This window comes from Peromyscus californicus, unplaced genomic scaffold, assembly GCF_007827085.1.
Source record: "Peromyscus californicus insignis strain IS unplaced genomic scaffold, ASM782708v3 Scaffold_7__1_contigs__length_154581171, whole genome shotgun sequence".
Lineage (NCBI taxonomy): Eukaryota > Metazoa > Chordata > Mammalia > Rodentia > Cricetidae > Peromyscus > Peromyscus californicus.
The window spans coordinates 11,222,277-11,236,574 of NW_026294595.1; the positions used below are offsets into that span (position 1 = coordinate 11,222,277).

The following is a 14,298-nucleotide window of genomic DNA, read 5'->3' on the forward strand; positions in this document are numbered from 1 at the left end:
CTTATGAGTATTGCTTTTGAAACAACCAGTGGCGTCTAATCAAATAACGTTTCCTGTAACTCACAGCTAATTTGTTTCCAGGATCAACCTTGCGAGCTTGCTCCAGTTGGGATCTGTTTGCTGTCTCTCGGTGTCTGCACACGTCGCCTCAGTTCCTCATTCCATTTTGCCTGCTCTGAATAATTCACACATACCAAATTGCTTCTAGCTCCTGCTGCTGAAGCCTGGCGAGAGAGCTGCGTGGGGTGGCTTGGGGCTGGGAGCTGGCTTTCCGCTGCCGTCTTTGACCAGGGGCTCTGGGCCGTTTGAAGCTAGAGCAAAGGGCCAGAGGTTTGGAAGCCGTGGCCAGACGTCTGCATTTTCTTTGCCTTGACCCAATGTTCTGTTCCCAAGGGCAGAGAGGATGCATACGAGGAATCCATCCTTGTCTGGTGGCACGTGCATACCATCTTGGCTTCTCAGCAGGTTAAGGCCTAGAGGATTTACAAGTTTGAGGTCAGCCTGGGTTACATATGAGTTCAAAGGCGACCTGGACAACTTAGGGAGGCCCAGTCTTAAGCCAAATAGAAATAAGCTAGGGATGTGATCCACGGCACAGCATGCAGAGGCCCCCAGCAGCCCCTGGTGTATGTGGCAAGCCTTCCAGGAGACGGCAAGAGCCAGAACCTCAGTGTCTTGTGCCATTACTCCTGGCTCCCCTCAAACTCAGCACACAAAGGGTGTCTCCTCAGTTGTTTAGCTTGAACTGTTTAGGGGGACCCCAGGCAGTGGGACCGGGACCTGTCCCTAGTGCATGAGCCGGCATTTTGGAGCCTAGTGCCTGTGGCGAGACACTTTGCCACAGTCTTGGTGCAGGGAGGAGGGGCTTGGACCTGCCTCAACTGAATGTACCAGGCTCTGAAGATGACCCATGGGAGACCTTGCCTTAGAGGAGGTGGGGAATGGGGGGTGGGTTAGGGGGGAAGGCTGGGGGGTGGGAGGAGGGAGGACAGGGGAATCTGTGGTTGATATGTAAAATGAATGGAAAATCTCTTAATAAAAAAACGGAGGAAAAAAACGGTTGTCTCCTACAAAATGTCTGTTAAACTGTAATGAATAATGGAATGTTCTGGAAGCCAAGCATGAACTCCCAGTGGATTTAGTCTTCCCAGTGGGCAGCTGCATTCCTCTTCTACTTTTGTGGTACCCAGTGGCCATCCATCCATCCATCTTCCATTTGTTCTCATACGGTCTTCCTCTTATCAGAGGTTTCACTTTTTCGTGGTTTCAGTTTCTTGTGGTCATTTCAGGCCCCACAATACTAAATGGATCATTCCAGAGCTAATCCAATCCTCAGCTTTATATTGGTCATTCTGACATGAGTGTGGGGTGGGAGGAGGGGGAGGGATCTCACAGCATCCCAGTATGTCCTGCTAGGTGTGAACAATCCTGTGTCCAGGGCACCCTGGGTACTCACAATGGTCTGCTCCCAGTGCGACTGCCGAAGTATGGTGGTGTTTGTATTCAGGTAGTGCTGGTCTCACTTGGTTATGGCCCTAAAGCAAGCAGGTGGTGCAGGGCAGGTGCCAGGAAGGACAGACTAACTCAGGTGCAGTGGGACATGTGGGGGAAAACACAGTCTTCAGGGGTGTCCTACTCCCCTGTACCTCCAGTCTTCCCTGTGGTGGAATGTCTACTAAAGGGCTGAGTGTACTGAGCCCCTCCTTCAGGCCAGGTATACAATGGGCCCCTGGGTGAGCTTAGGACCAGGAGGGAATTTCTGACTCCTGTGAGGTCAATGTCAACATGTGTACAGGTGGCAGACACATCCATCCACCAACAGTTGATGGGCAGTGGGCTCTGCTCCTGAAGACTGGGTGTTCCCACGTAGCCTGGGAGTGAGGGATCTGAGAGCTGGGTTCTCCTTTCCCGTCCCTTGCCTTATGTCTCCACAGTAGTGCCCTTGCTTTATCAGAGAGGCAGACTCTTCAGTACAGCAGGGTAAGCTTCTACCCACATGTAAACTTAGTTTCCTAGTATGAGGAAATGGGGAAGGGCTATTGATGGACAAGATACTGAGTGCCCGAGGCTCAGTCTAGTGCAGGGCATTGGAATTAGCAGAGAGGAAAGGGCCAGCAGCTGGCCAGGCCATCCTGTTTGAACCCTCTGCATTGGACATTAGAATCTACCTGTGAGTTGGATCCCTGCCATCTTTACCCTGTTCCTGGAGACCCCCAAGGGCATCCTGGGACAGCTCCTGAGTTGTCACTTGCCAAAGGATTGGCCCAAGAACTCCTTAGGAGGGTCTCTGAGTGAGTCCTTGCAAATCTCATTGAACAGATCAAAGTTTGGGACTCAGGCAGGTCAGCGGGCAGCTGGGGCTTTGTCTGGTTCCTGCATGTACCCGACACCCAAGTCAGTGCCCCAGTTGCATCCATACTATGTTCCTTTCTGCTTCCTTCATGGAAAGCTGATCTCTGAGACACTTAGAGTGGTAAGGGGCTGGTGTGTGTGTGTGGTGCAGGAGTGTGGAGAGGGAGGGTAAGGTCTCAGAATACCACCATTAGGTGGCTGAGCCTGCATTTATAAGACTGTGCCTAAGTGTCTCTTGTCACATTGCATTTTTAGAGCAGCAAGCAGGCTGGAGAATCAGCTTCATAGCCAAGACCTGGAGACCTGGGAAAGCCCTGGAACTGCTTCTGTCTCCCCAGGGAAGTCAGGGACAGTGGATCTGGGGGTGGCCCCAGCCTCCCAGAGCTGGTGCAGATGGGCGTCTTCCCAGAAGGAAGGGATGCCGAGGAGGGGTATCTGCACAACAGCCTGGCTCCAGGAAAAAGAAGGTCAGGTTGAGCTGCAGTGGCCTTTAATTGAATCTTTCCTCTCCCGGTCCTTCCTGAGGTAGCTCCTCTGGATGACCCATGCAGCTGCTGTCTGTCTTCTTTATTATGGCTTCGCCACAGCCAATTTAACAGGGACAGTGCCAGACTGGGCGAGACAAACAGCCTGGAGCTGATAGCAAGCCCATCCAGCTAATTATAGGGGTGGCTTCAGGGCAGGAGGCGGTGGGAGAGGAGGTACCAGTGCCTGTCGGCTGCATCGGACTGTGCATGTAAGCGGTCTTGCTGGTCTGAATGGGTCTCAGATGTTGCGGGTGTCCCAAAGGCTGCAAGTTAAGGAAGGCCCTTGCTGGGGATGAGGGTAAGGGCCCTCCAGGAATCACCCAAAATTCAGTCAGCAGAAATAAAAACAACCTGGAACTCATGCCCAAGACATCATTCTTGGCGACCTTATTTTCCAGGCCTTGGTGGGAAGAAAGAGATCAATAAGGAAATCCATTCACTTCTCCAGTCTGCTGGGCTCTTCTGGTCCCTGTGGGCCTGGTGCAGAGGAGGAAAACAGGCCTGGGCTGGGGCTGGGGAAGCAGCCTCAGTCCTCCAGGACTCCCAAAGTCAGCCAATTAGAAGACAGTTGCTGTGTGACAGTGCAGCTGGTGTCAGGGGACCTGGGTCCCTCCTTGAGTTTGTTCCAAACAAGCTGTTCTAACTGGAGCAGGCATTAACTGGTCTCTCCGGGCCTCTGTGTCTCTACCTGCAGAGTGGGGACAACAATGCTTCAGTGACAGAACCAAGTACTCACGTGTTAAGGGGAGGGCACCTTCCCCAGGCTCAGAAGTTAGAGCTTCCCAGGATGCTGGTCCTGCTGGCTATGAAGGGGTGATCATGATACATCTCTTAGTGATGTATGCTTGGTGCTTCTGCCATGATGCTTGGTGCTTCTGGCAGCCTGGTGGAGACACCGCAGCTCTGTGGCTGGCCCTGCTAAAGAGGATGGCTACTGGCAGAGGTCTTGAGCTCTCTCTCCCAGGGCCCCTCCCTTGAGGCCAATGTTGGCGTTCCAAGTGTTGGATGGTGTAGGGCCAGCAGACTGGACAACACTTGGGCCAAGCTTTGGGTGACCTACCAGGGCGTCACTTTGTCTAGCCATAGCCGTACGGTATCAGGTTAGAGAGGAAGCCCCTGGAGCCCTGAGCAAGTGGAAGGTAGCAGAGGGATGCCATGGAAGGAAACATGTGCCTGGAGGCAGGAGGGTAGAGCACCTACTCTGTTGCTGGGAGAGTATGGTCCTGAGGGAGCAAGGTTGAGTTCTAGGGCTCATCTGTTAAAATGGAGGGACTCTGCTCCTGGCTTTGCGCACACGAGAGAGAGAGAGAGAGAGAGAGAGAGAGAGAGAGAGAGAGAGAGAGAGAGAGAGAGAGAGAACAGTCAACAGGATAAAAGGGAGTGAAGAAAGGCCTCCCTCCCCACTTGCCTACCCCTCCCCACCAAGGCAGAGGAGGAGATAGGTGATGCCCAACTCTATGCTTCATGTTCTTTGGCCTGAACCGTGACTCTTTCCAAGGCCACTCTCAGTGCCAAGCCATAGTGACTCATAGATTCTGGGGGCTAGAGGACAAACCCAGCTCCTTTTTGCACGATGGCTCTCGCACATTCTCCTGCCTGCAGTGTGATGAGTAAGGAGCCGTGACTCACCTGCAGAGTGCTCCTGTGTCTGGGGCACAAAGCCTGGTTGGTGGCTGTCCCTGCCACCTGTCAGCCTGGTTCTGGCTTCTGTTTTACTGCCTTGTGCCCATTTCTCGAAGAGGAGGTGATGCAGCCACACACAAGTGAGGGAGCCCCTGAAAGGTTACTTAGAGGAGAACTCAGCTGGTCTTTGAAGCTCTGTGAAGTCTCAGGAATTTGGCACTAGATTTAAGACAAAGATCTACCTCAGAGAGATCTAGTATCTCAAAATCACCAGCTCTTTACAGACTCGACAAGATTAATGAAAGGAAAATTCCTGCTTATATTTGTAAATAAAGTGTCAGAATCAAGCAGGTCGTGGAGGTACATGCCTTCAATCCCAGCACTCAGGAGGTAGAGGCAGCTATATCTCTGAGTTGAAGGCCAACCTAGTCTACATAGTGAGTTCTAGGACAGCCAGATTACACAGAGAGACTGTCTCACAAACAAACAAACAAATAGAAAGACACCAGAACCACAGGGACCATGCCTGGGGGCATTACTTAAAGATGTCACACCCAACTTGCATAAATGGACCTTGGAACCTCAGAATAAGGTTTCCAAGAACAGCATCAGACTGAGTAAGATTTACAGTCCAGAAACAGACTCAAGAACGAAGATCCCTGAGGAAATTAACTCAAGGAGACAAATTTGCTTTGCTCATGGCTTCAGGGGCTCCGTCCATGGCCTGCTGGCTCCAGTGCTTGTAAGTCTGGGTCAAGGCCGTGATGTCATGGTCTCAGGGCACGACTAGGGAAAGCTGCTCACCTTGCACAAGCCAGGAAGGGGAGAGAGAGAGCGAGAGAGAGCACAAGGACAAGATCTATCCTTCAAAGGCATACCACAGTGACTTTTCTTTCTCCAACTAGGTCCTGGCTCCCAGGCACCTGTTCAATGGCGTCCCCTGGAGAAATGTATTAATACTCTCACGATCTAGTCACCTCCTAATAGCACAGGGGGCCAGACCTTCAACATTTGAGCCTTTTGCGGGGACACTTTATATTCAAACAATAACAGGTTCAGTGGAGAAAATCAGCCAGATTAATAGGAATATAATAATAACTGGAATAAACGGGCAGCCTTTGGACACAATAAGGGTGGAGCCCACTTCACTGTGGAATCTCCAAAGCACTGATGGTCTCAACAGCACAGGAGCCTGCATACCCAGTGGGTTCCTAGCAACCTAGGGGTGGGGAAAACAGGACATACTATCTGGATGTCAGATGCTCTAATCATAACTGATAATTCTGAGTACAGTAGAAAAATCTGCAACCGAGCTGGGAGGATTGGCTGGTAAGGTGATTCCTGTACAAGCATGAAGACGTGAAATCAGATCCTCCCAGCACCGACAGGAAACCCATGCAAGGTGGTACGTACCTGTCACCTCAGCATGGGGACAGAGATGGATTCTGGGATTTGAAGCCCAGTCAAACCCAATTGGTGAGATCCCATCTCAAAAATGTGTGGGGCTGCTGAGGCGGCTCAGATAGCTGTAAAGCCTGATGGCATGAGTTTAATTCCATATAGTGGAGGGAAATATCAATTTCAGAAAGCTGTCTGGCTTCCACCTGCATGCTATGGCATGTGTGTGCACATGCGTACACACACACACACACACACACACACACACACACACACACACACACTGAATAAAAATTCAATTTAAAAAGTTGAAGAGTGATTTAGAAAGACGCTTAATGTTGGCCTCTGGCCTCATGTGTGCATTTGCACACAGTTGCATATGCATACACAAATAAGTACACAAATGGAACACATACATATGGTACACACACACACACACACACACACACACGTAAATAGTTTCATATGCTTAAAAAAATCTTAACAAGAAATGAGTGGGGAAAAAACAAACAGTATAAGACATGGAAGTTTGCAGTAAACAGAACCAACCACCTGATGGCCCATTTAATCCTCCCACTGCAAAAATGAGTGCCTCACCTGTCCAAGGCTGATGCCAGCACCAAGCTTCCCACTACCACTTACAGGAGCCCCAAGATGGGATCCAGAGGCCAGCAGCTGCCTTCTGCAGCTCGGGGCTCGAGCATGGGTGGGTAGAAGAGTTCCTGCACACCAGACGTGTGACTTCTGCAGGAGCCAGGCCTGGGAACTCCAGCAGAGTGCAAGAAAAGCCACAAGGTACCTGAAGTTGGTGGCCGGACATAGTCTTGCCACAGAACAGAACCCCTGTAGAAACCGGGGAAAACCCATGCCCAGCTGTGAACAGAACCCTAGGCTTCATGCTCTGATCTCTGAGCATCTCAAAGAACTGCAGGAATTTGATTCCAGGCCAAACTTTTAATAAAGAAAATTCATCCACAGATGCTCTGCTATTGGCTGATATATCTAGTTATTGGAATCTGGGAGATTTAGTGGCAGGGGTTGTTTTATTTGCTCTCTGGATGGAGCCATTTTTCTTACGTATTTAATCTCTGAGCCGAATATTTTCCCTAGCAAATACACTGTCTGAGACAGCAAATCCATGTGGCCCTGTCACATCCTTATTTTGTCTTTTAGTGACTCACAGAATGGGCATTTGCTCACTTATGATTTTTTTTAAACTGTGTCATTAAGGAGAAATTATACAGAAATCAGCCCACAGTTACCATCCATAATCACAGAGCCGTAGTCTGACGGTGTGTGTACAGGGCTCCATCAAAATGGGGATGGGGCAGAGGCCTCACAGCTTGAATGATGGCTTTATCGAAACTTGGGTCTTTTAGATGAATAAGCAGCCAGTCTGTCTCATGGGGGTGGGGTTCTGCATGCTGTCGCACCCCCAGATAATTTGTAAACATGAAAGTATGAAAAAATGCCTCCCACCTCTGAAAGTTTTAATTGGAAGCTCCTCCCGTGGCCGTGTGGCCCTGAGAGCTGACTTGCTCAGGGAGCCTGGCAGTTAATGAGGCTGTAATTAAGGATTAGCTTTCCCCAGACCTCCCCCTCTCCCCTCCTTCCTCCTTGTCACCTCTTGGTGGATCCTGCAGACTCCCAGGCAGAAGAGAAATCAAGAGAAGAAAAGACTTCTTCTTCTTCTTCTTCTTCTTCTTCTTCTTCTTCTTCTTCTTCTTCTTCTTCTTCTTCTTCTTCTTCTTCATCCCCCTCCCCCTCCCCCTCCTTCTCTTCTTTTGAGACTTACCTATTTTGGATACCTAAGCCACTTCTCCCAGATCCCAGAATATGTCAGATAAGAATAGTTACAGGAGAACTGAGAGCCTTCGGGAGGGAGAGCCTCCAGCAGGTTGGGAAGAGGGGAGGCCTCTAAGGTGTGTGTGGTGGGGAGAGGGTTCTGAGTCCAGAAATCAGATGACCAGAGAGCATGCTAGGACCCTGTGTCTGGGGTCTGGTGAACACAGTGAGAGAGAGCCAAAGTGGGCCCTGTTCTCGTACAGGAAACTAAGTGTGTCCAACCTGAAGGTTGAGTTCTGTTACATTCGACCGAGGACAGCTATGGATGTGGCCAGAACAAAATCATGAATTTACTTGAAACACTAAGAGATAGTATTGCAATTTTTTTTTTTTGTAACTTGAACTTTGTAGATAACACTGTGTTAAAATGTCAAAAGACTGCACACACCAGATAGGCTATCTGTATAAGAAGCCCACTTAATCACCGAGGAAGGAGCCTACAGTCCAGGTTGTGGTCCTTGGAGTAGCAGTGGCTGGGAATGCCATGTCAGGCCTGGCTGGTCAGTGCTCAGCATCCCTCTAGAGGTCTCCCAGGTCCCTTCTTACCATCGTCCTGTTGGTCTAACTTCTGTCAAGGACCAGGAAATAAAAACGCCTAATCTGACCAAGCTGGGTACAGTCCATACAGCTCTCGTCCATAGCTACTTCCTTCCTAGTTGCTCACCATGGCAGTGATGCCAGCTTCCAGACAGAACCGTTGTCTGTCCTTAGACATCCCCAGACTCTCAATTCCACAGCAGGATTGAACATCACGGGTATCAGTTTGTCCCGAGTACCATCACTATCTTGTCTGGGGACCAGCCAGCTGCATGGACATGCATGGGAACATGGGAGACTAGTTTGATCACTGGTTGGTGAACACGCACCCTGAACCATGTCCACCCTGAGTGGGGTGACAGGTGTAACTGCAGAGGTGAGGTGAGAGGGGCTAGCTGTCACATCCCAACCCACAACAGAACATAGACAGCGGCCACCTTGTCAAATCTAAGGCCAGGTACATCACCATATGCAGGGAGAGTTCCTCTCATGCATCACTTCTCTAGATGGCATTCAATTCCAGGGCATTCTAGAAAGGCTCTCGACCTGGGGCTGTGATTTGTTCCACAAGAACCTCAGGACTTTCTTCGACACGGGGGTCCACCTGGGTGTCCCGGGACATTATCTGCATGTTGAGCTCTTTGGAATTGCCAAGATATGCACATCTAGGGGTCCCAGGGAGCACTAGGCTCCTTCTGTCTAGATCTGTGGCGACCCTTGGTGAAAGGCTGGGCCGGAAGCGGGGTAGGTTCACCTTCACTGACTGGCATCGTCTCAGCTGGTGACTACCCATGGCCCTGGGGCTGTCTGACATGGGTGCCTGCTCCAGGAAAGAAGTGTAGGCGAGGGGTGGGAGCCCCCGGGGCAGCTCTGGTGGGGGAAACTCCAAGCCTTTTCTGGCTTTGGGGAGTAGGAGGCTAGGGTCCACCATCTAGAAAGTAGCTGTGAAGACTCTGTATGTCCATCACATCTCTCCTGTCACAAATGATAAGCAAAGCGAGGATGTCTCCTAATGTCTTTATTGTTCCTCAGATAACCGAACAGTACAAAGTTGCCCTCTTCTACTTATTTTTTTCTTAAAAAATGACCTTTCCACACATGGCTGCCCTTGGGGAATTTCTTCCTGTTGGAAACTAAAATTTCCCAAGATGCGTCCTTCCCATCCATGGTTACACGATTCAGATAACTTGACAAGAAGAGAAGAATTCCACTGGGTTATTATCAACATGAACTTGACTATGTCTCCTATGAGGGCAAACACTGATTTTTTTTTTTTTCTTTTTAGAAACAGAAACCATCCACTTATATCAATCCAAACTACGGCATCGCATGACAACATTCATTGCATAAATTGAACACACGGAGTTACCACCTTGGGGTATAACAGACGGACACCTCACAACCTAGCTACAGGGTACGCAAGTTCAACAACGTGGGTACGGCAACTTCACTCTACGCACACCCACCATCGCTTCGGGAAGGTACTAGACACAGGTCCATGAGCTACCGGGAGTCTCAGCACAGTTAATCTAAGAGACAACAACACAGTCAAGAAAAAGGCAGCTGCGATACGTGTGGGCTAAAGCAGCCTACACTGAGCGCCGCAGGGGCTGGGGGACTCCAGGTCAGGGGAATGGCCATCACGTCATCGCGCTGATCACGACCTAAGGAAATGTCCATGCAATCCTAACAGTGGGTTGTTCTTGGGTGAGAAGGGCCAACAGTCATCGCCTTGCTTCTTTGAGTTATTTGACCAGAGAGGGATGGGGGTGGGATGGGGACAGCCAGGGAGCCTTGGGCTGCAGTTCCATCCACGTCCATGGCGGTTTCTTCGGAAATCTGTGGCCCACCTGCATGAGTAGGAGGAACACAGAAGGGACGCCATCCCTCGGCGTCAGGACTGTTAGTATTCTTGGAATCATCCTGGCAGCTGTTTCATGGAAATGTCCTCCGGGTGAGGACTTGGACCCTGGGCTTCTGGGAAAGCAGGAGCTACAACTCATCGGAGCGGATGACGTGGAAGAGGGTGACGTTGTAGAGGGTCTGATGGCCGTTGTTCCAGGCATACAGCGCACGGTCCTTAGGGTTGTAGTCCAGCATGGAGATGTGGGAATATTTGTTCTGGAAGGGGATGTCAATGTACTCGTAGGTCGAGGCATTGGTCTGGTAAGCATAGTGGACCTTGGTGCCCCCCGAGTAGCCATTGGTGACGTAGAGGGTCCCGCAAATGATGAAGGCCTCACCGGCGCTGCGCTTGGGGTAGCTGGTGTTCCATGTCTGCAGGATCTGCAGTGAGATAGGATCCAGCTTGCTGATGACAATGTTACCGGCATTCTGGTTGGTGGCATAGACGGCCCAGAGCCCATTCTCGTCCACCATGAGGTCGATGTCTGAGTGGCCACCCCAGGCATAGTGGTACATGTTGTTGTAGCCAGCGTAGTCCAGGCTGCGTGTCTTCAGGATCGTCTCTGTCTTCAGGTCAAACCTGATGATAATGTGACTCTGGAATTTGTTAAAATAGATGGAGCCATTGTAGACCACCTGGCCCGTGCCTGACCAGGGGTGCGGGAGACGGTGCGAGGTAAAATTGTCCGTGTTCATGAAGTCCACCATGGACTTGTACTCACGGACAAAGCGGTTGTTGTGATAACCATCCATGTACCAAACCTGTGGGGAGAGCAGACCTCGTTAGTGTCCCACAGCAGGAGGGTGTGGGAACAAAAACAGAGGGATCTGGAAGAGCCATCAAGACTGTAGAGCATTCTGTCCTACCTCCAAGAACACTGGACTCCTGCCTGGTCCCCACTCAGGCCTATTTTCAGAACCCCTGGGAAGTGTAGGACACAGTGGAGGGACACATGTGGGGACAGGCAGGAAGGCGCTCTGGAATCTCACACATACACAGTCCACAGCCAGTCTATGCAATATACACCAGTGGTTGGTATGGGAAAACCCACCAGGTCCCCAGATGGAGCCCTCTCTGGCGACATGTTATAGGACAATGGTCCCATCTGTTTGCTCACTGTTGGATCCTGGCCAAGGGCTTGGGAGTGTCATCAAAGCTGGGACGCAATGCGGGAGTCAGCCTTGTAAAGGGTACAGCTGCTAAGTAGATGCACACACACTGGGCCGCTCCTGTTTGCAATGACTATTGGCTCTCAAGGTCACTGCGAAGGGCCATTTTCCAGTGTCACGATGGGACACTGAGTGAGTCCTCGCCCCGCCACCAGGCTGTTACCCAAGTACAGTCTGAGTCATCATCCATGCTGGGGGAGGTGTGCAGGGAAAGGTAATTAACCGGAGCTTTGGTTGGCTGTGGGGGGCAATAGCGCATTCCCTAATCTGGGGAAAACACTTTTCAGACTGGAACCTGGGCCTCACAGCCGTGGAAATCAACCAAGTAACAAACTGCCGAGGCCTGAGTTTGAAGGGTTACAAAGGAAGTGATTTCCCATGACTCTTTGCATGCCAATTGACCTGAGAATCGTCCGTACTTGGAACAAAAACCTTGAGTCATTTTGAAGCAATTTTGTAGCAAATGAGATAAGGGTGGGGCTAGAAGGGGAGACCTGGCAGTGGTATCTGCCTGGCATTAAGACAGCTGCTTTATCCACAGATAGCTGGGAAAGCTGAGCAGGGATTAGGGCTGCGGCAGCTCTCAGGCTTGGCATGACGTTTTTGTAAAAAAACAAAACAAAACAACCAAACCTGTGTTCCTGAGACATCCGTTCAGATGCTCAGAAGCAGATGTGCCTTTGTTTTCAATGAGATTAAAAACAACGACGATGACGGCAGTAGCAGGGTCTCGTCTGAGGTGGTTTTTATCCCCAGTCTCTCTCCGACCACCCCTCAATGATATGGGTCACGGATTAGAATGGAGAGGAGTACCGGAGGACCAGGACATGCACAGATCACCCCTGGTCTCTCTGGGGAAGAGCTGCCCACCCACTACGCCCTCACTGGGCTGCCCCGTGGGACAGGGAGTTCTCCATCTCTTTGCAGCTTTTGCTCGAACCACCTTCCACTAGCCCTCCCCGTCCACTTCTGAAAAAAAAACCCTCCTTAGCGCTTTGGAGCGGGCCCTCCAGGCGGAAGCTGGTGACTGGTTTCTGTGTTTCTGGAGTCCAGTGTGTGACAGGACGATACCAGTTTCTAAGTACTTCTAAATGCTCTCTTCTCCCATACACTGGCAAATCAGACACAGGACACACCACTTTCTGAAAACACAGATTACGATGCATCAGGGGAGTGGGCTCCAGAGGCTGAGATTCAACCACACGCTAGGGAGGCTGCTTGGGACATGGGCCATTCTGCAGAGGAGAGCGATGTGACGCCTCATGGGAAGGAGCCCCATTCGTGTGTGTGTGTGTGGAGGGGGGAGGTTGCTCCTCTACTCGGCACTGTGACCTTCTCATCTGAAACGCCCTTGGTTTCTGTCCCTTCCAAGGTTGATGGTTTAGACCAAATTCAGCCAACCTGGGCTGATGCTGTCCCTGGGAAGTGACCCCAGAGAGTTTCTGGCTCTCATGTCCTCTGGAAGGATCAGTGGTTCTTTCCAACCAGACTCAAAAATGCCCAGCTAAAGGTGGAGGGCAGAGTAGAAGGGGTCAGGATGCCTACACAATTGCGTGACTTTATCTGGAGGACACTATTGGACAATGTCATGCACTATTAACCCTCCTCATAGGAGCCCATGGACCAGCTGAGCTGCCGTTGAGGCAAGACAGCCGGTTAGTAAATAGAGGGACCAGAGCAAGAAAAGCCACCCCACCTTCACTCTTCTGTCTCTCAATAGCTGACCCCTGAGAATTCGGACATAACTGACCAGAACACCTGCAAAAGAGAAACACACACTCCCTTTTCTAAGTAACTTCACAAGCGAGACTGTTACAACAGCTCATGAACCATGCCTCAAGTCCGACCCCAGCGCGACCTGTGCATGAACAAGGATTCCTTTGATCCATGTTTTATCTCTCATCGCCCTTCTCCAGCTGTATAGTGGACCTCTAAAAAAGCCTGCTCTTCAGGGAATGAACTCTGTGGATAAGGAAAAGGAATATGTGGGCATATCCTAACACCAAACTTAGTTACAGATTTAGTAGTTTCCAAGTCCCCAAATCCCATCGGTGGCCGCTGCCCAGGCAGACTTGGGTGTCCTTCTAACATCTGTGCTTATCTTTCTGCTTTGTCAGTTAACTTGCTAACTTTGCATCTGTCTCACTCTGTCGCTCTCTCCTGGGGTGGAGGTCAAGGGCCTGGGTTGCCTGTGTAGAGGTCCCCGAAGCTTTGTGGGGCTCCTTGAACTGTCCTGCACATCACCAAGTTGTATCCCCATTACTAGTTTCACCATTTTCTGATGAGAAAACTGATGCCAGGGAGGTCTGCTTAACTGTACCAAATTTAGTTGCTTTTCAGTGAGGAGGGTGGCCAGGGTAGGGCTGCCAGGGCCTCTGTCCAGCATCTTACAGTACAGCCGAGGTGTTAGGTGATGCTATTTCAGGGCCTTTCTTAGTAACGGGACTTTAGTTAGCTCTTCTCTCTGGCTTGGCAAGTATTTGACAAATGTCCTCCTGAAACTGCTAACATCAAGGAATTCAGCCTTGGAAAAGATGTTCTAAAGGGAACTGTTAGTGAAGGGGTGGAGAGAGCCTCGGTGGGAGGCTAGGAGGAAGTGGCAGGATGCCAGCCGCCCCAGGAATGTCCCAGTAAGTACTCCCACTGAGAAAGGATTAGAAGGGATGTCTAAGCTGCCAGCAGACAGAGCTGTAGGCACCAGCATATCTGCATAATCTAAAGCATTCTGGATAATTCCACCCTCTGTTCTAAGGATCATCTGCTGGCTTTGATGCTGTTTAGATGAAGGGAAAGGGCCTTGAAGTACAGAGCTAAGTGAGGGTTTGAGCAATACGCCACCTCTCTGAACATGAACCTCCTGGGGGTGGTGGGAGCATGGATACAAGCCTCCTTGCTGATATCTTGTGTAAGCTAGACTGGACTTTAAGGTGGGGGACCAGTA

The 14,298-nt window shown here is 50.6% G+C and overlaps 1 protein-coding gene across 2 annotated transcripts in view; it reads right to left on the bottom strand.

The window, feature by feature from the left end:
- Positions 1-9,285: 9,285 nt before the first annotated feature.
- Positions 9,286-14,298, bottom strand: part of Olfm1 (olfactomedin 1) — a 38,699-nt gene continuing 33,686 nt past the window's right edge. For both annotated transcript variants that reach the window (XM_052722652.1, XM_052722650.1), the window contains exon 6: positions 9,286-10,949. In XM_052722652.1, the coding sequence (XP_052578612.1) occupies positions 10,275-10,949 (675 nt within the window). In that variant the 3' untranslated portion in view covers positions 9,286-10,274. The remainder of the gene's footprint in view (positions 10,950-14,298) is intronic.